Source organism: Phoxinus phoxinus (assembly GCF_949152265.1).
Source record: "Phoxinus phoxinus genome assembly, chromosome: 13".
NCBI classification, from domain to species: domain Eukaryota; kingdom Metazoa; phylum Chordata; class Actinopteri; order Cypriniformes; family Leuciscidae; genus Phoxinus; species Phoxinus phoxinus.
The window spans coordinates 34,214,840-34,240,804 of record NC_136888.1 but is presented as its reverse complement, the minus strand read 5'-3'; the positions used below and the strand labels follow the sequence as shown (position 1 = coordinate 34,240,804).

At 39.1% G+C, this 25,965-nt stretch overlaps 1 protein-coding gene across 1 annotated transcript; it reads right to left on the bottom strand.

Annotated features, from left to right (window-relative positions):
- Positions 1–98: 98 nt before the first annotated feature.
- Positions 99–25,254, bottom strand: xgb (x globin). The gene is made up of 5 exons (XM_079632902.1): positions 24,902–25,254; positions 18,271–18,378; positions 12,698–12,818; positions 2,603–2,683; positions 99–236 (listed from the first exon to the last, which is right to left on the bottom strand). The coding sequence occupies exons 1-5, from the start codon at positions 25,072–25,074 to the stop codon at positions 111–113; spliced, it is 609 nt and encodes a 202-aa protein (XP_079489028.1). The 5' UTR covers positions 25,075–25,254; the 3' UTR covers positions 99–110.
- Positions 25,255–25,965: the final 711 nt, after the last annotated feature.

The following is a 25,965-nucleotide window of genomic DNA, read 5'->3' as shown; positions in this document are numbered from 1 at the left end:
GAGACTCAGATTCTTCAACAGACGTGAACATTATGTACTGTACAAAACAAAACAAATGAAGAATTGAAATAAATACACTATGTACACAAGTAAGCCCCGTCACGTCAGGTTTAGATCATCGTGTTCCTCTTGTCTGGTCTTTCTTTGCTGGACGACGTCAGCGTGAGGTTGCGTTTGGTGTTCTCCTCTTCCAGATATCCGTCCTTCATGATCCCGGTGACGAACTGGAACAGAGTCTGAGCGGGAACATGTGACCCACTCGTTACATAACCCCACTGTGAACATGGTATAGCACACGAGTACATCACGCAGCTAATTATAACTCGTTTTAAAAGGAGAACTCCGGTCAATTTTAACATTGAGCTCAATTTTTAGTAAATTTGGAGTGCTGTCAATACAGAGAACAACGACAAAAATCGGTGTTGCCTACACCGTGTTATCCTCTTTTTAAAATGTGCACCCTATTGACTTGAATGGGGTCTAATTTTAAACCTGCTTTTATTTCTCTTATCATCCTTGATGTGTCATTACAAGTGCCCAGCCATGTTGAGTGATTCCTTCAGAGTGAACACGGTGAATCTGACTGCAGGAGATGTGAAAGATATTAATAAGAATGATGTTATTCAACAAGCGCACAGACCTGTATTTAGTTCCTGTTTTCGGTTGAAGTCCAAAGTAGTCGATTGTCGAGTTCACGCGCATATGTTTAGTTACCTATGATCACGCGCGTGAACTCGACAATCGACTACTGTGGACTTCCACCGAAAACAGCTGGCTGATATAACATCATTTTTATTCATGTCTTTCACATCTCCTGCAGTCAGATTCACTCGTGTTCACTCTGAAGGAATCACTCAACATGGCTGGGCACTTGTATGTCACATTAAGGATGATAAGAGGATAAAAGCAGGTTTAAAACTTGCCCCATTCAAGTCAATAGGGTGTAAATTTTAAAAATAGGATAACACAGTGTAGGCAACACCGATTTTTGTCGTTGTTCTCTGTATTGACAGCACTCCAAATTTACTAAAAATTGAGCTCAATGTTAAAATTGACCGGAGTTCTCCTTTAACCGGGTGTGTGCGGTAGTGATATTCTTCGCGAACACATTTGTCATGGATAAGTTAGCATAAGAAAGTTTCAAATGGAAAAAATATCTTTTGAACCTGGAAATGTCTTTAATGCTCTGGTGCTCTGGCTTTTTGTTTTTACCGAATTTTTAGCATATTTTTCTTCATCGGAACTTGGTAAAGGTTTTGGCACTGGCTATGTGAACGCACAAAACAATCGTTCCTCGTGGTCAGAATTGAGTGCATTGGAAAAGAATGGGAGATGAATTTGATCTAGTGGAAACTTTTGGTACTGCAGCCAAACAACATCTGACCGAAAGCTCATTTTTTAGATCAAATTTGGAACTCAACTTTAGTTTTATGGCTTTTTTTTTTATTTTTTTTACAGTTTTAGAGTAAACATGTTTTTGGACATATACATTTAAATTAAAATAGTATTTTTTGTGTAAAATTCTGTAATTTTTTTAAAAGTTAACTTTTTTTACTCTCAATAATCTGCCAAGTGTCGTCTTCGCTGTAGAGCAACAGACTGAAGTCTGATCTCTTTTCATTCAAGATTTACGACAGTTGAACTTGGAAATAAAAATCAAAAGTAGATCTATGCTCAAAAAGTGGAAAAAATTTATTATAAATACTGGGTAAATATAATTTAGTACCATACAAATTTAAAATATTAAATAAACTATCAAACTAACATTTTTTGGTCACTTTTGACCGACACGTGAAGAGCACCAGAGAGTTAAACATCAATCTACAAATCCAATAATGTTTTGTAGCACTCATAAACATGAGTTATTATTGATTACAAAGGCCTTTTTAACTCTTTCCCGTCATTTCTGACAACTCGTCGCCGCCATTGATGGAAATTCTGTGTTTTCACTGTTATGCGGTAGGGGGCGCTGTTACACATCTTCTGAAATAATTGCTTTTTTGTGAAACTTACATTCACGTGTTGACAAAAAAAAGAATGCATGAATCTAAAATCAAAATGGTTTTGTTGTTTAAAAGCAAAGGCTCTGTTCTTTCTTTTGATGTACTGTATGTTCAGATATTCATACAACTAAATATTAAAATGTAGTTAAAATTATCAAAAATGGAGGGGAAAGAGTTAATAATTCACTGTTAGATAAAGGAATCCGTTGTTGTTTCTAATACTAAGCATTACAACTAATAAATTCCATTATATAAACATTTCTCATCAACTACATTGAGAAAATGATTGCAAAGCACTTGCTATCTTTTAAAAAGTGTTAATAGATGGAAAAATATATTAAGATTTGCCAGTGTAAAGTTTTTAATTTGTTGTATCAAACGACAGCAATGTCAATTCATCCTTAAGAAAATATTTGAAAAGCTATGAGTGTTTTGGTAAGATCGGTCATTTATGAAAAAACACAACAACCCAAAGCAACTGAGTTTCCCAGACCGCAACAGCGTGGACTGGTGACGTCTGGACCAGCGCTGGTGTTGAACTGGGAGAATCAGACGTCACCAGTGTCTCTAAAGGAGCCGGAGAGAATACACTGGTTTACCTTCCAGGCCGTCTCCAGTTCTGCTGTCCATCGGTCCTTCAGGATCGGCTGAACGGCACAGATGAACTCGGCTCCCACGTACTGACACACACACACACACACACACACACACACACGGTCAGAACTGCAGACTACAAACATTTTTACTCTTTCCATGCCAACATTTTTGATCAATTGCACAGAAGGCGCACAGAATATTTGCATTAATATATGAACATGCAATAAATCAAAAGAAAGAACAGAGCAAAAAGACAGAAACATTTTATTCTAGCTTCATGCATTCTTTTTTTTATCTACACCTGAATGTGGGTGAGTTTCATAAAAATTGAAAAAAGCACAGTTTTGAACAAAAAGTTGAGAGAAAAAAAAATCAAAGACTACGACGTGCGTCAGCAATGCTTTTATCTCTGGCTTCTGGTTCTTCTTCACATGTCTTTTGATCACATGACTCGTTCAGAAGATGTTATGACTCTAAAAAGTATTAACAACAAATAAAGTGTCACATTTGTGCAACTGCATGACAATCTATTGAGTGTTCGGTAACTTGATTCACTACCTCTGTATATTCTTCTATTGTATTTTCATATATATTTTGATTTATGCTGTCATCTATAATTGTATTTCATTGTAGGATGTATGTGTTCAGAAACTATTGCTTATATTTTGTTATTTGTTTGGTGTAACAGCAAAACAAAACAAATTCAGAGGATGAGTAACAGCGCCCCCTACCGTGACACCCTGAAAACACAGAAAGCCGGAATCCCATCAATAGGGAAATAGTTCATGTAAACTAATACTATAAAAAATTGTCTAGACTTTGTATTCATTTTTAATTGTAACTAATAAAAGCGACTTTTTTTTTTACTACAATTAAAGTGAAAAGACAAAATAAAATCTCATTTAAAATATTTACCAACACTAATAATGGCTTATATCAATGATGCTTTAATAACACTGAACCAAATATTTCTGGACTTGGTTGACTTATACTAATTGATTTATATTCCTGTAGAATTGATCATGTGTGTTTCTGCGCCTCTAGTGGCGACGGATGGAATTACAACAATCATCAGTTCTTCCTCATGGACAAACATTTGCTTTGCTACTTTTATGCACTTTTTACCAAATAATTATATGAAATATACATTTGATGTAAGTCATAATAATATAAATAAAGTAAAAAATTGTATGTCATCATTTTTTTACTTTTGTCAATTTATTTCTCATAATTTTGACTTTTTGTAATTTTGACTAAAATTATTTTACTTTGTCATAATTATGTTTTTGTCCTAATATGACTTTGTCAATTATGACATACTACTTAGTATTTAAATTTGGATTTTTTTTGTCATAATTATGTTTTTGTCATAATAATGATTGTCAATTATGACAAGTAAAAATTATGACAAAAAAAATCCAAATTTAAATACTTAGTATGTCAATTTTGACTTGTAATAATAATTTCGACTTATGTCATAAGTTTTACTTGTCATAATAATTGTGACACAAAGGCCTGATAAAGTTGAGTGTGACTCACAGATTGACACCTGTCACTCAAACACCTTTCACTTGCTCCTTTTCTGCACTTTTTGCATCAAATGTATATTCCATATAACTCTTTGTTAAAATTCATCTGATCATGGGCCAAAAATATTTTGTAAATAATCTTCACATAAATGCTCCAAAAATTACAAATAAACACTACTACAAAAAACTGAACTATTATTTTAATATTATTGGCAGAAAATCCATGATGGGAATTTCAAAGTTACATAAAATATGCATGTGCACAGAAAACTTTCTTTGGTAAGATAAACTTGATAATGGATCTTCCATAAATATATATATATATTCACATATAACCAAAAAAAAAAAAAAATTTAAATCCAAAATGGACAGTAAGCTATTGTTGTATAAAAACATAATCTTTTTTTTATTCCACAGACGATGATCAGAAGAATTTCAGGAAAGACACAGAAACTGCAGAGGAAAGTTTCCATGTGTTTCTCTAAACGAAATAGGCCGGTAAGCGATATATTTGAGGTACCAATAAAAAAATGAAGCAATAGAAGCAGTCAATGAAGTCAAGCACCTTGGGATTATTCTGGATTAAAAAAAAAAGTGATAATCATGTTAAGTACATCTGCAAGAAGCTCAGACCAAATATAAATTGTTTTCGGTTTATAAGAAGGGATTTGCAAAACTATACACGCATGCAATGATATTTTCACATCATATTGCGTCACATCATGGTCACAAATCTCTCCAAATAAATGAATACCGATTCTCTCGCTCTACAAACAGGCAATACAAATCATGGACCAGAGACCTATGAGATGGCATCATTGTGATGTTCTAAGAGAGCATAAGCTTCTTGGCTTTGACAGTTTTATTGATTTTAATTATATTAAATTGGTTCCCAAATGTCTAAATAATCATGTTTCACCGCTGTAAAATTAGTCAGTCGACGCCAAAGCTCTCATGGGGCGAACAGAACACACAAGCCACTATCAGAGACTGTTTAGTCCCAAAGTGCAAGACCTCCTTTGGTCAGTCTGCTTTCTCTGTAAAGCGGCCAAAACTCTGGAATGCTTTGCTACTGATTTAAAACTAGACACCGATGGCAAAGCTTTTAACAGAGGACTTAAACAATGGCTGAACAGCGGTGCTCGCATGAATAACCTATAGGGGTGGTTAATCTGTCTGATTTCCCGACTCGATTCGATTACGATTATTGAAGTCCCGATTCGATTACAGTCGATTTTCGATTATTAACGATTCTCGATTATTGATTTTCCATTTCACAACAGTAAATTCACTACAGTAAAAATCACAACAACAACAAATTATAACAAACTTCAACATATTCTGAATCTCTATTAACATAAAATACGGATGTCCACGCATCACATGTTACAGCTCCTACCCGCTTTCTTCAGTGATTCCATGACTTCGGTTTTGGTCTTGTTGTAGAGTGTGGGGATTGCTGTGTCTGTAAAATATCTCCGAGATGGGACGTTGTATCTCGGCTCCAAAGTGTGCAACATAGCGCGAAAGCCCTGGTTCTCAACGACTGGATGCAAATCCTTGGCAATAAAAGTTGCGATTGATTGTGTAATGCGCTTTGCCCTTTCCGAGCCGGGTGGAAGCTTTGACAATATTGTTTCCACGCTTCAGAGTTCCGTCAATATTACGTTATTATCGATTTAAAAAAAAAAGAACAAAAAAAAAAAAGTTTTTTGAGGATAGTTACACCGTAAAGGTCACAGAACTAGCGTGTGTTTGAGAGGATAGTTACACCGTAAAGGTCACAGAACTAGCGTGTGTTTGAGAGGATAGTTACACCGTAAAGGTCACAGAACTAGCGTGTGTTTGAGTGGATAGTTACACCGTAAAGGTCACAGAACTAGCGTGTGTTTGAGAGGATAGTTACCCCGTAAAGGTCACAGAACTAGCGTGTGTTTGAGAGGATAGTTACACCGTAAAGGTCACAGAACTAGCGTGTGTTTGAGAGGATAGTTACCCCGTAAAGGTCACAGAACTAGCGTGTGTTTGAGAGGATAGTTACCCCGTAAAGGTCACAGAACTAGCGTGTGTTTGAGAGGATAGTTACCCCGTAAAGGTCACAGAACTAGCGAGTGTTTGAGAGGATAGTTACACCGTAAAGGTCACAGAACTAGCGAGTGTTTGAGAGGATAGTTACCCCGTAAAGGTCACAGAACTAGCGAGTGTTTGAGAGGATAGTTACACCGTAAAGGTCACAGAACTAGCGAGTGTTTGAGAGGATAGTTACACCGTAAAGGTCACAGAACTAGCGTGTGTTTGAGAGGATAGTTACCCCGTAAAGGTCACAGAACTAGCGTGTGTTTGAGAGGATAGTTACACCGTAAAGGTCACAGAACTAGCGTGTGTTTGAGAGGATAGTTACACCGTAAAGGTCACAGAACTAGCGTGCGTTTGAGAGGATAGTTACCCCGTAAAGTAGTGATGCACCGATGTGAATATTGTGGCCGATACCGATAACCGATATTAATATTGCTGTTATGGCCGATACCGATATTTACCGATGTCGATATCTCTGTATAGAAAACACATTTTTATGATAATCAAATAAAGAGCTATTTTCCAAAACACTTTTTTTTTTTTTTACTTTTGTAATTTATTTTCAGAAATTACTAATATTGGGCACCTTTACCTGTGTGTACCAATATCAGTCATTAATAATTTGTATGTCCACTCTAGCCGCAACGCGACTGCGAGTTGCATACAAATCAATCAAAACCCAGAGCCAATCAGAACGGCGCGTGGGCGGGCTCTCGCGTCAAGTGCACAGCACCAGAGAGTAATCTTGACGGCAATCGCAAGAAAATGGATAGAAATGGAAGAAGTAGCTACATAATCAAATTCACAAATATTACACCATTTAAACAGTATTCAAATACATAGGCTACTGAGTTACTTAATCTTTGTCAAATAATACATTTGTTTCTTCAGTTTGAACGTTCTTGTTTCCATTTGTTTAATTTCAAGATCTGAGGTGAATTATCCATTGTTGCTTTTACAGCTACAAAGCTGGAGCACTAAATGATAATCAAAGTCACATTACACGCTTTTAACATTAAATAAAGCAGATAAACAGTGCCTGAGATTATCATTGCCACACGTTGTGTTTGTTGTTCCAGCGCGACGTCGCAGAAAAATAGAAACAGTTTCTAAAATAGAATCGTCGCGTGTCGCCGTCGCGGCTGGTTAGGACATAAAGCTCTGATTAACATTGAAAATACCTTTTATCGCGTGTAGTTAGGACACGGTGTAATGACTAGTTCGCGCGCCCACAATGAAGTGCGCGCGTCTGCACACAAACACGGGTTCAAACCTCGCCCCGTCCAGCACGGGAGATATAACAAATGTTGATCGTGTGCCCACCATAAAGTACGCACCACTACACATAAAAACGGTTCCCACAGTATCAGTTATTCCCCTCGCTCTGACGAGAGACGTGATAAAGGGTGCACCCTCTGTAAAGCGCGCGCCCCTACACACGAGCGCTGTTCACAGCTGAAATGCGCTCGTGCAAAAACAAACATCCCCGCCCCCACACGCACGTCAAATACACAGGAATGATAATCGGCCTGTTCACATCGGCCATATTTTGACATCGGAACGATACCGATGTGTAAAACAATGACCATATCGGCCGATATTATATCGGCGGCCGATATATCGTGCACCCCTACCGTAAAGGTCACAGAACTAGCGTGTGTTTGAGAGGATAGTTACACCGTAAAGGTCACAGAACTAGCGTGTGTTTGAGAGGATAGTTACACCGTAACGGTCACAGAACTAGCGTGTGTTTGAGAGGATAGTTACCCCGTAAAGGTCACAGAACTAGCGTGTGTTTGAGAGGATAGTTACCCCGTAAAGGTCACAGAACTAGCGTGTGTTTGAGAGGATAGTTACACCGTAAAGGTCACAGAACTAGCGTGTGTTTGAGAGGATAGTTACACCGTAACGGTCACAGAACTAGCGTGTGTTTGAGAGGATAGTTACCCCGTAAAGGTCACAGAACTAGCGAGTGTTTGAGAGGATAGTTACACCGTAAAGGTCACAGAACTAGCGTGTGTTTGAGAGGATAGTTACACCGTAACGGTCACAGAACTAGCGTGTGTTTGAGAGGATAGTTACCCCGTAAAGGTCACAGAACTAGCGTGTGTTTGAGAGGATAGTTACACCGTAAAGGTCACAGAACTAGCGTGTGTTTGAGAGGATAGTTACACCGTAAAGGTCACAGAACTAGCGAGTGTTTGAGAGGATAGTTACACCGTAACGGTCACAGAACTAGCGTGTGTTTGAGAGGATAGTTACCCCGTAACGGTCACAGAACTAGCGTGTGTTTGAGAGGATAGTTACCCCGTAAAGGTCACAGAACTAGCGAGTGTTTGAGAGGATAGTTACACCGTAAAGGTCACAGAACTAGCGTGTGTTTGAGAGGATAGTTACACCGTAAAGGTCACAGAACTAGCGTGTGTTTGAGAGGATAGTTACCCCGTAAAGGTCACAGAACTAGCGTGTGTTTGAGAGGATAGTTACACCGTAACGGTCACAGAACTAGCGTGTGTTTGAGAGGATAGTTACCCCGTAAAGGTCACAGAACTAGCGTGTGTTTGAGAGGATAGTTACCCCGTAAAGGTCACAGAACTAGCGAGTGTTTGAGAGGATAGTTACACCGTAAAGGTCACAGAACTAGCGTGTGTTTGAGAGGATAGTTACCCCGTAAAGGTCACAGAACTAGCGTGTGTTTGAGAGGATAGTTACACCGTAAAGGTCACAGAACTAGCGTGTGTTTGAGAGGATCGTTACACCGTAAAGGTCACAGAACTAGCGTGTGTTTGAGAGGATCGTTACACCGTAAAGGTCACAGAACTAGCGTGTGTTTGAGAGGATCGTTACACCGTAAAGGTCACAGAACTAGCGTGTGTTTGAGAGGATAGTTACACCGTAAAGGTCACAGAACTAGCGTGTGTTTGAGAGGATAGTTACACCGTAAAGGTCACAGACCTAGCGTGTGTTTGAGAGGATAGTTACACCGTAAAGGTCACAGAACTAGCGTGTGTTTGAGAGGATAGTTACACCGTAAAGGTCACAGAACTAGCTTGTGTTTGAGAGGATAGTTACCCCGTAAAGGTCACAGAACTAGCGTGTGGTTGAGAGGATAGTTACACCGTAAAGGTCACAGAACTAGCGTGTGTTTGAGAGGATAGTTACACCGTAAAGGTCACAGAACTAGCTTGTGTTTGAGAGGATAGTTACCCCGTAAAGGTCACAGAACTAGCGTGTGGTTGAGAGGATAGTTACACCGTAAAGGTCACAGAACTAGCGTGTGTTTGAGAGGATAGTTACACCGTAAAGGTCACAGAACTAGCGTGTGGTTGAGAGGATAGTTACACCGTAAAGGTCACAGAACTAGCGTGTGTTTGAGAGGATAGTTACACCGTAAAGGTCACAGAACTAGCGTGTGTTTGAGAGGATAGTTACCCCGTAAAGGTCACAGAACTAGCGTGTGTTTGAGAGGATAGTTACACCGTAAAGGTCACAGAACTAGCGTGTGTTTGAGAGGATAGTTACACCGTAAAGGTCACAGAACTAGCGTGTGTTTGAGAGGATAGTTACACCGTAAAGGTCACAGAACTAGCGAGTGTTTGAGAGGATAGTTACACCGTAAAGGTCACAGAACTAGCGAGTGTTTGAGAGGATAGTTACACCGTAAAGGTCACAGAACTAGCGTGTGTTTGAGAGGATAGTTACCCCGTAAAGGTCACAGAACTAGCGTGTGTTTGAGAGGATAGTTACACCGTAAAGGTCACAGAACTAGCGAGTGTTTGAGAGGATAGTTACACCGTAAAGGTCACAGAACTAGCGTGTGTTTGAGAGGATAGTTACACCGTAAAGGTCACAGAACTAGCGTGTGTTTGAGAGGATAGTTACACCGTAAAGGTCACAGAACTAGCGAGTGTTTGAGAGGATAGTTACACCGTAAAGGTCACAGAACTAGCGTGTGTTTGAGAGGATAGTTACACCGTAAAGGTCACAGAACTAGCGTGTGTTTGAGAGGATAGTTACCCCGTAAAGGTCACAGAACTAGCGTGTGTTTGAGAGGATAGTTACACCGTAAAGGTCACAGAACTAGCGTGCGTTTGAGAGGATAGTTACACCGTAAAGGTCACAGAACTAGCGTGCGTTTGAGAGGATAGTTACACCGTAAAGGTCACAGAACTAGCGTGTGTTTGAGAGGATAGTTACACCGTAAAGGTCACAGAACTAGCGTGCGTTTGAGAGGATAGTTACACCGTAAAGGTCACAGAACTAGCGTGCGTTTGAGAGGATAGTTACACCGTAAAGGTCACAGAACTAGCGTGCGTTTGAGAGGATAGTTACACCGTAAAGGTCACAGAACTAGCGTGCGTTTGAGAGGATAGTTACACCGTAAAGGTCACAGAACTAGCGTGCGTTTGAGAGGATAGTTACACCGTAAAGGTCACAGAACTAGCGTGCGTTTGAGAGGATAGTTACACCGTAAAGGTCACAGAACTAGCGTGCGTTTGAGAGGATAGTTACACCGTAAAGGTCACAGAACTAGCGTGCGTTTGAGAGGATAGTTACACCGTAAAGGTCACAGAACTAGCGTGCGTTTGAGAGGATAGTTACACCGTAAAGGTCACAGAACTAGCGTGCGTTTGAGAGGATAGTTACACCGTAAAGGTCACAGAACTAGCGTGCGTTTGAGAGGATAGTTACACCGTAAAGGTCACAGAACTAGCGTGCGTTTGAGAGGATAGTTACACCGTAAAGGTCACAGAACTAGCGTGCGTTTGAGAGGATAGTTACACCGTAAAGGTCACAGAACTAGCGTGTGTTTGAGAGGATAGTTACACCGTAAAGGTCACAGAACTAGCGTGCATTTGAGAGGATAGTTACACCGTAAAGGTCACAGAACTAGCGTGCGTTTGAGAGGATAGTTACACCGTAAAGGTCACAGAACTAGCGTGTGTTTGAGAGGATAGTTACACCGTAAAGGTCACAGAACTAGCGTGCGTTTGAGAGGATAGTTACACCGTAAAGGTCACAGAACTAGCGTGCGTTTGAGAGGATAGTTACACCGTAAAGGTCACAGAACTAGCGTGCGTTTGAGAGGATAGTTACACCGTAAAGGTCACAGAACTAGCGTGCATTTGAGAGGATAGTTACACCGTAAAGGTCACAGAACTAGCGTGCGTTTGAGAGGATAGTTCCCATGTAAAGGTCACAGAACTAGCGTGCGTTTGAGAGGATAGTTACACCGTAAAGGTCACAGAACTAGCGTGCGTTTGAGAGGATAGTTACACCGTAAAGGTCACAGAACTAGCGTGCGTTTGAGAGGATAGTTACACCGTAAAGGTCACAGAACTAGCGTGCGTTTGAGAGGATAGTTACACCGTAAAGGTCACAGAACTAGCGTGCGTTTGAGAGGATAGTTACACCGTAAAGGTCACAGAACTAGCGAGTGTTTGAGAGGATAGTTACACCGCAAAGGTCACAGAACTAGCGAGTGTTTGAGAGGATAGTTACACCGTAAAGGTCACAGAACTAGCGTGTGTTTGAGAGGATAGTTACACCGTAAAGGTCACAGAACTAGCGTGCGTTTGAGAGGATAGTTACACCGTAAAGGTCACAGAACTAGCGAGTGTTTGAGAGGATAGTTACACCGTAAAGGTCACAGAACTAGCGAGTGTTTGAGAGGATAGTTACACCGTAAAGGTCACAGAACTAGCGTGTGTTTGAGAGGATAGTTACACCGTAAAGGTCACAGAACTAGCGAGTGTTTGAGAGGATAGTTACACCGTAAAGGTCACAGAACTAGCGTGTGTTTGAGAGGATAGTTACACCGTAAAGGTCACAGAACTAGCGTGTGTTTGAGAGGATAGTTACCCCGTAAAGGTCACAGAACTAGCGTGTGTTTGAGAGGATAGTTACACCGTAAAGGTCACAGAACTAGCGTGTGTTTGAGAGGATAGTTACACCGTAAAGGTCACAGAACTAGCGTGTGTTTGAGAGGATAGTTACACCGTAAAGGTCACAGAACTAGCGTGTGTTTGAGAGGATAGTTACACCGTAAAGGTCACAGAACTAGCGTGCGTTTGAGAGGATAGTTACACCGTAAAGGTCACAGAACTAGCGTGTGTTTGAGAGGATAGTTACCCCGTAAAGGTCACAGAACTAGCGTGTGTTTGAGAGGATAGTTACACCGTAAAGGTCACAGAACTAGCGTGTGTTTGAGAGGATAGTTACCCCGTAAAGGTCACAGAACTAGCGTGTGTTTGAGAGGATAGTTACACCGTAAAGGTCACAGAACTAGCGTGTGTTTGAGAGGATAGTTACCCCGTAAAGGTCACAGAACTAGCGTGTGTTTGAGAGGATAGTTACCCCGTAAAGGTCACAGAACTAGCGTGTGTTTGAGAGGATAGTTACACCGTAAAGGTCACAGAACTAGCGTGTGTTTGAGAGGATAGTTACACCGTAAAGGTCACAGAACTAGCGTGTGTTTGAGAGGATAGTTACCCCGTAATACTTGGGTGGAGCGTTGTAGCGATAGTGGCTCTTTCCCAGTTCCAGCGCCAGAGTCTGCAACCGCTCCAGCTGATCGAGTCTCGCTACACTCTTCTCGATGAACGACATCACTCTGCAGAACAACACAAGTCACCTTTATTTATTTTTACTTGATGTGCATTGTCCCTTTTAAATAAACAATAAATGAATGAAATGAAGGTCCATGATCAGATTAATTTAATTATATATATTATATATATATTTAATTATAGAATTATATGAAATATACATTTGATGCAAAGTGCACAAATGGAGCAAAGCAAATGTTTGTCTAGAAGGAAGAATTGATGAGCTGATGACTAGGATTATGATTGTTTTGTCAATTTATGCTTTTGTCATAATATTTACAGTCATAATTCCCTCCTCTGTCATAACTGACTTTGTCATAATTATGACTTTTGTCATAATTCTTTACCTTTGTCACTTGATTTTTTTTCATAATTTAGTCATAATTATAACTTAGTATGTCAATTTTTACTTTAGTCATCATTTTTACTTTTTGTCATAATAATTATGACTTATCATAATTACTTGTCATAATTTTAACATCATAATTTTAACTTTTGTAAAATTTTCAACTTCAGTTTCATAATTCTGACCATCATAATTTTGACTTAAACTCATTGACAGTCAAACATTTATATTGTGTCATAATTTGGAACTATATATCATAATAATTATGTCTTTTAGTGTCACCGGTCACTAATTTAAAGCGTTTTACGTGTGCCATGATAAAGTTGAGTGTGACTCTCAGATTGACAGCTGTCACTCAAACACTCAGTTCAGACAGCACAGGCCTAATCTGATCTCTCGTTCTGTTTTCATGCTGTGAAGAGCGATCGGCCCGCGGCCTCATTACACACACACACACACACACACACACACACACACACACACACACACACACACACACACACACACACACACACACACAGCGTCCCGCAGGGTCACAGCAGCTGATGTTTCGCTCAACAGCCTCTCGGCCTTTACAGCAACAACACATTCAATCAGTAATTGGTGTTCGGGGGATTTGAGAGCAAACGCAGTGAATCGGTGTGTGTGTGTGTGTGTGTAGAGCTGTCAGATAATAATAGTAAACATCATGTAGTGCCTCTTATCATCTCCAACACTGGAAACATGCTTTATTATAGATTCTGCACATCTCATATTAATGCACCAGTGTTCAGTTGCATGATTATACACCGCTAGACTAGTGGATGATCAGATTATGATATTAATGCATCAGATTTATCATATTTCTGATGTTGTATCAGCCACTTGAGGCTGAATAATAAGTTTTGTCCATGAAACACAATCAAATAATTGTTGCGTTGCATTTAATGTGTCCATTTGCAAAATTCAATAATTCCCGTGATATTTTGTGTTAATGGATTCCACAATGAGAAGATGGTGTTTGTGCATCGCTAATCTGCGTTGATTTCATTGGGTCATAGCAGAGATGCTCACAAGTCTCTGAGCTCGAGTCCAAGTCAAGTCTCAAGTCTTTTGTGGTTAAATAAGTGTTGCATCACGTACAGCGACCCATCCAGGCTGCTTAGAACACTGTATAGCTATATATAAGGATCAAAGTAATATGCAGTGTTGGGAGTAAGCCGTTACAAAAGTAATGCATAACAGTAACATATTACTTTTTGCTGTAACGCAGTAGTCTAAGCCGGCATTACTAATAAATTTTCAGTAATATTTTACTCGTTAAATATTCAGTAACGCTTGCGTTACAACACACTTTTAGTTTTACTTGTTCAAAAAAAAAAAAAAAAAAAAAAAGGCCGCGAGACAAATGAAGAATGCAAGTAGGCTAAGTTACCTGTTTGTGGTTTTTAAATAAAGACTAAATGGCAGCGTCTGATATATTTGTATAGCGATTTATTTTTGACAGGAGTTTCGGCCTCTGTGCTCGCGGTGGCCAGTGGAAAAGCGGCTATATGGGTGATGATGGCATGAAGAAGACTGCACATTCGCGAGATGGACGTATGCGCATTAGGCTACTCTATTTGTTCGGTGTTTTCTTTCTAAGCAGTTAGGCTATATTTAGGTGGTGTTTTTCATCATGTTTTCATCACGCAATCATGTTTTTAATGCGGTGGCGCTACCGATAAAGCACCAGAGCTCAAAGAACCAGCAAAAGCAATGATTATGAATATGTCAAATATAGCAAGGATACATTTTAATTGTTTATTAATAAAGATGAAGTTGACGATGCTGACTCGCGATCTTCGCAGTAGTGAATGCGCCAGAGAGAAATAGGCTACGGATTACATAAGCAGAGAGCAGTCTGTTTTCTTTAGTTTTGAATTGTTCTGTATAAAAGTAGCCTATACATTTCAATATAGATATATTTTTCAGGTCTGTGAAGTAGACTAGCCCACCTTATACGCTGAGTTTCGGTTAATTTATGAGACGCGCTCCAGTTCACACGCAGGCGCCTCCGTGTCGTGATTATATTGTCTGCTATATTTACTTCTTATTTATTAAATCCAGGCAATTGGTTGATGAAACATTGATTAAAATTAAGATACAATTAATACAAAACGAAATTCACTTTAAAGAAAGGATTTGTGCCTTCTGTTTGAAGTGAAAATTCTATTTGAGGTGAAAGTTTTTAAACCCAAGCTTACGATGAATGGCACAGCAGCGGCCGGTGCAATCGATGTTTGATGTCCTCTCATGTGTGGCCGCGCGCAGCAGATATAGTGTTATGTAGCCAGGTTATAGATAACGGAAGGAGGGGAATAACAGCGAGCTCATCAGACGTTTCCTAAAAATAAACATTGTTCACGAGTCCCGCAGCTCGAGTCCGAGTCGAGTCTGAAGTCTTTCGAGGACGAGTCTCAAGTCGAGTCTGAAGTCACTGTGTGTGCGACTTAAGTCGCACTCGAGTCCGAGTCTCAAACTCGAGTCCCCATCTCTGGGTCATAGTGACAATAACATCTAGATGCATTCCTTGTCTGTGATATAAACATGTGTGTGTTCGGTCACATGATGCCTGTCAATCACGGCTCGTTGAGAGTGTCACATCTCTCGCTATAATAAAGCAGTACTTGTGTGTCGCTGTGAGATCCAACATCCCGGTGTGCAAATCAAACAAAAGCTCTTTATATCCCTGTCATGATCTGAACTGCACCGGCTCATTATTATTTCCGCTCGCTAATGAACACGACACACCCTTCTAATGCCTTCATACATGCGTTTATAAAAGCCTGAGGGGATTTCATGAAGCTGTCAGAGGAAATTAGCAGAGCAAACCGAACACTCAAACCAAAGCACTCACACATTTTTTTTTTTATAATAATTTATAGTATTAATAAGTTAACTTATTAATAATAAAGTATATTATTATAAAAAAAATAAATAAAAAAATCTTCTTTTGGGCATTTCACTGAATTTAGTGTGAATGAATATTGTTTGCTCAACAAAAAATTGCTTTTGATGTGTGCATCATGTGTGCAAAATGAGCATTTATATGTTGCTTTGCATTAAAGTGTCTGCTAAATCTATTTAAATTAATTCAATTATAAATTACTCAAATTTTTCGTCATTTGTGTTTTGTATCATGAATCATTACTATTGTATGGAAGCTTGTTTCTGCCACGGAATAAAAAATAAAAAGGTAATTGTGACTTTATCTCACATTTGGGTGTTATAAAGCCAGAATTGCGAGATGTAAACTCGTAATCGTGAGATAAAAAGTCGCAATTATCTTTTAAAATGTTTTATTCTGTGGCAGAAACAAGCTTCTATATACTACTGGTCCCCCTCTACATCTGTCTGTGGGCTTCGCAAATATTGAACAAATGAAAAGTAAACACTAATAACTTACAAGTTGATGAAACGACGTGGACAGCAACTTAGTGTTTTTACTTTATGCCATTTCACTTTTGTCAATTTTCCCCCCCATAATTTTTACTTTTGCCATAATGACGACTTATAATTATGACTCAGTATGTCATCATTTAAACTTATGTCATAATTTTTTTACTTTTGTCAATTATTTTTGTCATAATTTTTATTTTTTTCATAATAATTACGACTTATAATTATGACTCAGTATGTCATCATTTAATCAAGACAAAAGTAAAAAATATGACAAAAATAAATTGACAAAAGTAAAAGGTGTGTGTGTGTGTTTCTGAGCACTGTGAGGTGTGTGTGTGTGTGTGTGTGTTTCTGAGCACTGTGAAGTGTGTGTGTGTGTGTGTGTTTCTGAGCACTGTGAAGTGTGTGTGTGTGTGTGTAGGCAGATGCAGGCAAGTGTGTGTGTGTGTGTGTGTGTGTGTGTGTGTAGGCAGATGCAGGCAAGTGTGTGTGTGTGTGTGTTTCTGAGCACTGTGAGGTGTGTGTGTGTGTGTGTGTTTCTGAGCACTGTGAGGTGTGTGTGTGTGTGTGTATGTTTCTGAGCACTGTGAGCTGTGTGTGTGTGTGTGTGTGTGTGTGTGTGTTTCTGAGCACTGTGAGGTGTGTGTGTGTGTGTGTGTGTGTGTGTGTGTGTCGTGTGTGTGCGCGTGTGTTTCTGAGCACTATGAGGTGTGTGTGTGTGTGTTTCTGAGCACTGTGAGGTGTGTGTGTGTGTGTGTGTTTCTGAGCACTGTGAGCTGTGTGTGTGTGTGTGTGTGTGTGTGTGTGTGTGTGTTTCTGAGCACTGTGAGGTGTGTGTGTGTGTGTGTGTGTGTCGTGTGTGTGCGCGTGTGTTTCTGAGCACTATGAGGTGTGTGTGTGTGTGTTTCTGAGCACTGTGAGGTGTGTGTGTGTGTGTTTCTGAGCACTATGAGGTGTGTGTGTGTGTGTGTGTGTTTCTGAGCACTGTGAGGTGTGTGTGTTTCTGAGCACTGTGAGGTGTGTGTGTTTCTGAGCACTGTGAGGTGTGTGTGTTTCTGAGCACTGTGAGGTGTGTGTGTTTCTGAGCACTGAGAGGTGTGTGTGTTTCTGAGCACTGTGAGGTGTGTGTGTGTTTCTGAGCACTGTGAGGTGTGTGTGTTTCTGAGCACTGTGAGGTGTGTGTGTGTTTCTGAGCACTGTGAGGTGTGTGTGTGTGTTTCTGAGCACTGTGAGGTGTGTGTGTGTTTCTGAGCACTGTGAGGTGTGTGTGTGTTTCTGAGCACTGTGAGGTGTGTGTGTTTCTGAGCACTGTGAGGTGTGTGTGTTTCTGAGCACTGTGAGGTGTGTGTGTTTCTGAGCACTGTGAGGTGTGTGTGTTTCTGAGCACTGTGAGGTGTGTGTGTTTCTGAGCACTGTGAGGTGTGTGTGTGTTTCTGAGCACTGTGAGGTGTGTGTGTGTTTCTGAGCACTGTGAGGTGTGTGTGTTTCTGAGCACTGTGAGGTGTGTGTGTGTTTCTGAGCACTGTGAGGTGTGTGTGTGTTTCTGAGCACTGTGAGGTGTGTGTGTGTTTCTGAGCACTGTGAGGTGTGTGTGTGTGTGTCGGGTGTGTGTGTAGGCAGATGCAGTGTGTGTGTGTAGGCAGATGCAGTGTGTGTGTGTGTGTGTGTGTGTGTGTGTGTGTACTGACCGCAGGCCGTGTGCACGAAGCTCCCTGCTGGTGCGTAACCTCTCCAGATCCTCCACGTCTCGGAAGAGGAAGAACACGTCTTTACACTCCGGATGAGTCTCAAACAACCTGTTGGACACAACACACACACACTCAGCTCAGCTCTTCACACACACAAGCGCATGTTCAAGTCTTTCCTGAGAGGAAGATCTCGTCTCAGAATCGCATCATATAACTTTATAACCGGCTGAACCGACTCGACTCGCTAATGGTTTGTATGAATGCTTTGGGGATTTTAATGCTGGTTTTAACTAAACTGGTCTAACGCTGTTTCTTCAGAAGGGAACATGTGACCCTGGAGCACAGCACCAGTCTGGAGCCGCACGGGTATATCTGTGGCAATAGCAACTATACATTGTATGGGTCAAAATTATACATTTTTCTTTTATGCCAAAAATCATGAGGATATTAAGATCATGTTCCATGAAGATATTTAGTAAATGTCCTACCGTAAATATATAAAACATGTATTTTTGTGAGTGAATGCAGCACAATCGTGAACATAAATGCACAACTTTAAAGGAGATTTTCTCAATGTTTAAATTTTTTTGCTCCTCAGATTCCAGATTTTCAATAGTTGTGTCTCGACCAAATATTGTCCTATCCTAACACACCACACATCAATGGAGAGATTATTTACTCAGCTTTATATGATGTATACATCTCAATATCATAAAATTGACCCATGTGACTGGTTTTGTGGTCCAGAGTCACACATTAGTTTAGTTTCCTTCACTCGGGATCTTTAGGCATCGACGGCTCCATGAAGAACCTTTGACTTCTGTGAAAACTGCATTGCGTGATAATTATTGTTATCGATGATCAAAATGTTCATATCGGTGCATCCTATTATTTGTTCTTTTTTGAACAGACATGTTTACTTGTCTTTAATAATGTTAATATTTATTGTTACAGCAGTTTTGAGAATTGTGAATTGTCACTGGTATCTAACATTAGTGTTAGGCCGTGTTTATAATGAGCCGTCTGGCTTTTCTTAACATCTGCAGAGTTTCAGTGAAGGATGTTCCTGATTTTCCAGACGTTACGGTGTGTGATCCGACCATCCGACTGTTACGCTCCAATCACTGACGGCTTTAGTCGTCTAGGAAACCCTCACGCTTCTTACACACACCAGAAAGGTCACCATTTACTTTGAAATTATTTTATCTTAGAAAATCACCAGGAAATTTCACAAATAACTGCATTGATTTAAACACAGAAAGTCTGAAACTGTATTTTCTTGTAAAACTCCAATAATCTGTTATATTTATAACTTTAAAAAAAAAAGATGATAGAAACCGACTGGAGAACATCAGTTTGAGGCGCTGAGAATCTGGACATTAAGACACGTTAGTTTGTCAGCAGTGAGAACATTTGCTCAGATTCATTGTGAAAACATTTTTATATGTGAAAACAGCTGTTATTATGATGATGATGATGATGATGATGATCATAAAGCACTGCGAGTGAAGAGGCATTTTGTCCCATTTAGAGATTTGAGATGAAAAAACTGAACGAGTGTTTGAGCGCTGAACGTCCTTCATCAGACTTCTCTTCAACAAAGCTCTTTTATTCGCCGCTTTAACATCGGTTTGGTTGCAGTAAATGAAGCTTGTGTTGATATTTGATCACATGACATTAAGAGATGAACTCTTATATCATGTTTTGAGTCAGTTTGACCCAAAACGATTCAAGTTGTCAGAAATACTGATTAACCCGTGACATTTTCCTCATTTAAGCTTCTTTCACACAGCGCGTTGGTCCCGGGAGATTGCTAGAGTGCCTTCTGTGTGAACGCAAACACGTCCCGGGATTGATGCCGGGTTGGGGACCTAGTAACATTGCCCTGTGTGAACAAAAGCCAGGATCAATGCCGTAAAGCATCGGTTCCCAACAGGGGGGTCGCGGGCCACAAGGGGGCCTCAGCGAGCTCTGTGGCGGGTCGCGTCATATTTTGAAAAGTTTTGAGCAATGAGCATTAAATAAAAGTACTTAACTTTTTTCTGTTAAAAATTTACAAAATGTATATAATGAGCGAGTTCATCATGAATCCGTTTTCCAATCCGTGTTTTTGTCCTATCCTGAGCCACTGGTACTCCTATAATAAGTGTTTACACTGGGACTATTTTACACTGGTTCGGATGCGGAGTAGCCCAGTACTTGCGTAACTCGCCATAGACGTACACAGAGAAGTAGTTCCGGCAACAATGTTCTTCCGAAAGACACATTATTCTGTTAATAAACGCAAGTTTATTATTGCTCTCTATAGCACCAAAAGCCTAAAAAATAAAGCATCACTAATAACATGCAAAAATTGAGGCCCCAGACAGCAGTCATTTAGTAATAGACTATATTCTTCTTTATTTTTTTACCTACACACAGTGTGAATATTTTTGTTATTGCATTTCAAATAGGGCCAATTCATAGGCTACTCCTAGGCTTACGTTTTTAAATTACAAAGGGCCTACTGATGTTTGTGTTATTGTATTTTCAATATTATAGGCTATTATTTGTGCATAAACATATCTGGTTATAGTAAACATACCGTTTGTTTGAAAACAACATATTTGGTCATCCTTGCTGCAAGCTTACAAGAGCGATAATATCATTAAATGTGAAGGGGGCCCTAAAATATTTTCTTGGGGAAAAGAGGGTCTCAGACAAGAAAAGGTTGGGAACCACTGCCGTAAGCGGTGTGTCGTAGTGATGACTTTGTTGCTCTCAGAAGAAAGTTTGTGTTCGTCATCAACAAAGAAAGAACGAAAAATTGTCTGCAAACTGGAGCGAAGCCGAGACCAGGAGCTCCTCACTATCCGCGCGGAAGCTGAGCGCGCTCGCTAGCTTGAGGAGCGGTACGCGGTGCGCTAGTGTTTATGTTCTCGACGCGTACGTTACACGTCTCATCCTGACGTCACGTGTCTTTACGGGATATTACCGGGATGTGTGTGAACGCACTCACAGATCCCAGAAAATCACTGGCAGTGTGAATGAACCAAAATCAAACGGTCCCGGGTCACATTATCCGGGTATTTTCCGGGATCTCTGTGTGAAAGGGGCTTTAGAGTCATGAACAAAGTTGTGGAATGTGCATATAGAATTTCTATTAGGATTTATTTTTGTCAGATGGGAGTGTTTACATTTATTATGCATTTGGCTGATGCTTTTAACCGGAAAATGTTTTACACGGCATTAATGCCGTACATTTTTGCTGGGAATTGAACTTGATCTTGGCGTTGCGAGCGCCGTGTTTGAGCTTAAGGAAGGCGCACAGAAAAAAAAAGTGCTTTTCTACATATCTTCTGTTTTAAAAAAAAGTTACAATACTATGCAAACTTGTTTCCACAGAATACAGAAATAAAAAAAGGTATTTGCAACCTTTTATTTACACAATTCAAACTGTATTTCTTGCAATTCAAGACCTAAAAAGATGAAATTACCTTTTTTATTTATTATTCCATGCTTCATACAAGCTTCAATAAAATGTTTATAAAGTTTAATTTGTGTGTGTGTGTGTGTTTGTTTCAGTGTGTGTGTGATGGGTAGGTTTAGGGGTCGGGTTTGTGTGTGTGTGTGTGTGTTTATATTTGATTCTCCTGTGTCCTCATAAACCAAATGGCTTAAAAACATACTAAATGGTGTTTTTTGACGTGTGTGTGTGTGTGTGTAGTTAGTAAATAGATGTTTTTACAATCATACGTTTTCATTATTTTTGGGAATGTGGGAATGAGAACTATTCATGTTAAAGCATTACGGTTTGTTTTTCTTCATATTGTGATATATTATTTAGAATTATATTGAATCCAAATAGGGTCAGTTTATGATTTTGACCATAATTTACAGATTAAGTGTGACGACATTCATACATGGAGTAAGATTCCTCAGCTGATTATTAAAAGACTCTGAGACGTCAGACAGAAAAGTGACGTTCGTGACGAGAGAGGATCTGATCAATCTTCAAAGCTTACAATCTCTAGTTTACATATTTGGTGACTGATTTTCTAAATAAATGACAGAGGAGCCGTAATTTATCAATTTGTAACAAGAATATTTTCATGGTGTGTTCAGACCTTTATTTTGAAATAGGGATGAACATGAAAAATCATGAAAGAATGGTAGAAACCTCAGTTTGTTTTCATGCCGAGAGTTTAAAAGATAGCATCCATTCAATTATTTTAGAAAAAAAGCTCTGAAAATGTTTTAAATATAAAGAAAACAATAATAGATTCAGCATTAGTGATGTGTCAGCGAGCTATAATGCACATACGTGATCTTTTGTTTCTTAGAGGTTGAATTCATTTCAGAATCTGCCAAACTTCCAATACTACTTCTGAATAGGATGTCTACTTCATAAATTGTATGAAAATTGTAAAAATAATGGTTCAGAACTCAAACAACATATGGAGATGGAGGCGCCCTTATATGGGCAGTGATGTCCACTAGTGGAGAAGTGTGGTACTGCGCCCAAACTAAATCTCACTGAACGCTTATTTTCTGAGATATCAACCTAACATTTGAAACACAACTTGTTCAGATTTTTGGCTTTGCATTTTTAGAGTCCACCAGGTTTCGAAAATATATATTTTATATAAAATATGATTGATTAATAATTTTAACGTTGTACATTTTCATAAACTCAAAGTTCTATAACTTTTTTTCTGTTTAACTTTCTTAATTTATTTCACTTCTACAAAAAATCTGCCAAATGTCTTCTTTAAAACAAGACCCATCCTACATCTATATGCCAAAGCATTCTTGAATTACAACCATTTAAGTTCGAAATGTGCATTTTCATGTCTATTAAAAAAAAAGGGGGAGCCGGTTAAGGGGTTAATTAGATTAAAACTCTTCCTAAAGATGCTCTTATTTTTAGAGTATATCTATACATGTCATTATATATATAAAAAAGGTCTATAATTTAGTATCATTGAAGCACAAAAGAAAGTCTGACCAGCTGTTAATATGGATGAAAAGGAGCATCAGCTCTCTAGAGACGGTGAAAGTTGCTTCAGAATCATTCTTTTAACCCGGTTCAGTCACGATTCAGCGGTTCTGGTCGCACTTTTCTCAGTATTATACTTTTTCATGATGCCAGAGATGCATTAAAAACGCAAATGAGAGGAGAAAAACTACTTATATTCCTCTAATAGTGCACAAACCATTAACAAACACTCACACATATGGCATTGGACATTAAAGTCAATGTGAAATGCCATTTGTGTTGGTAATGTGACATCCGATCGCAAAAAGGATTTGCAACAAGAGGCGGTACTTGATTTATTTTGTGGTGAATTGATTGGATGGTAAAAACTGGTAGAAAATGTTAATCTGAGAAATTGAAACACTTGAAACCGTGATTTTTTTTTTGTGTTTGTCTGTGGATTTAGGCTAGTTTACCACTGTGATCGACTTACTGTGAGACTTATATTATTTTTTATTCTTAAAAGTAAATGTGGTTCTTGGGTTTCAGAATTTCCTTTCCTTAAAAATCCTTAAAAATATATATTTTTTAATTTTGCTGATATAAATCTAGACATGATACATTGGCTGTACATTACAATAGGCTACATCAGATTTATATTGAGACAACTTGCCCCACTAAAGGATTGACCTGCTAAATTAACAGTATATTTTGTGTATTAATAGTATTAGTATTAATAATGTATTAAATAGTATTAATGTTCAAAAGACAATATGGACGGACAGACAGACAGACAGACAGACAGACAGACAGACAGACAGACAGACAGACAGATTAGACATATAGACAGACAGACAGATAGATAGATAGATAGATAGATAGATAGATAGATAGATAGATAGATAGACAGATAGATAGACATATAGATAGATAGATAGATAGATAGACATATAGACAGATAGATAGATAGATAGATAGATAGATAGATAGATAGATAGATAGATAGATAGGATAGATAGACAGATAGATAGACAGATAGATAGACAGACAGACAGACAGATAGATAGATAGATAGATAGATAGATAGATAGATAGATAGATAGATAGATAGATAGATAGATAGATAGATAGATAGATAGATAGATAGATATTACTGTGTTGTTTCAACCCATGTTTGGGTCAATTATGGACCAACCGTTGGTTTGAATTTTGAGCCGTTGGTTTAGGTTTTTAAATTTAAATCCCAACAGTTGGTTTTGTCCATATTTGACCCAAACATGGGATGAAACAACCCAGCACTTTTTTGATAGATAGATAGATAGATAGATAGATAGATAGATAGATAGATAGATAGATAGATACAATTTCATGGGAGTAAAAAAGTGACAACTAGCCCCTCCAGTTTTCATCGGTTTGTACCGCGAGGCATGACGTAATATATCAATATGTCGTTAAATATAAGTCATTAACCTGATGTGAAGCATCAACAGGTCTAAAAACATCAGTATCTGTTATTAACATTTAACGTGGAACATAACGATTTGTTTTCATGTTGATATTTACAAACTGACATCACGAATTGAAACACATGGCTTTATCTATAAAAAAGCACTTGTACAAAAACGAGAGTTGAATAAAACCTGCAATAATTCACAAGATAACGTTAATTCTCACCTGACAAACATGATAATTCCCACTTTGGCGATGTCCTCCTGGATGACTTTCCAGGACTCCTGGATCAGGTGTATGTGACGCGGCGTGAGACGCGCCGGACCGTCCGCGTCCTCCGTGTTCCGGATCTCTGGTGTTCTCGGAGTCAATCCGGATCCCGATATCGCGCAGCCCATCCTGATCCTGATCCTGATCCAAACTTCCTCAGCTGTCTGTCAGAATCAGATTATAGCCGCTGGTTATGTTCAGTCAGCTGGTTGGGTTAGCCGTGTGTCTCTCTAGCTGTCTGTGTCGCTCAGCTTCTCCATGTCTGTCTGGAATCAGACCTTCAGTGAGAGACTCGGAACCTGAAACCTGCTCACCGTGACCGGGAGGGAGGAGTTCATCATCATCATCATCACCATCATCTTAACATGAGAAAACAGTAAAATCATTCACATATTTTAAATTAATTGCTGAATGCCATGTGTCACACTTTCAATGAAGTAGGCTATATTACAATATTAATAAACAAGCCAATTAATTACTTCAATGAGCTCATTGTACATAACATTGTTTAAAGTAAGATGCTCTAAGCGATGTCACGCGTTTTTTAGGTATTTTTTTAAACATCTCCTTACCCAGCAAACACATACGAACTTGTGGCAAGGTCTGTAGCACGTTCTGCTATGGCAACGTCAATGTCTACGTGCTAGCAACATTAGGCTTGTTTGAGATTAGCAAAATCTGCACAGAACCGATCAGCGCGAGATGCATGCACGCCTGGCTCTGATGTCATGCTGACTGTCAAAAAACTCTCGCGAGCGCAAGGCGGACGTGTCGGATTCTGCAGTCGAGCGCAGACCTGATCAAAAAAGCATGATGGTTACTGACGACACAGCTTAATGCTCATTGGTTTAAACAACCGTGATGTATTGTTCCCTTTTAAAATGTTTGATTTTAAAACTCCCATATCATGTTTTTATGTATTCTAAGCGAATATTCCCAAACTTTGGGTTAGCCTATGTGATGTAATTTATATATATATATTTATATTTATTTATTTATTTATATTTATGCTATATAAA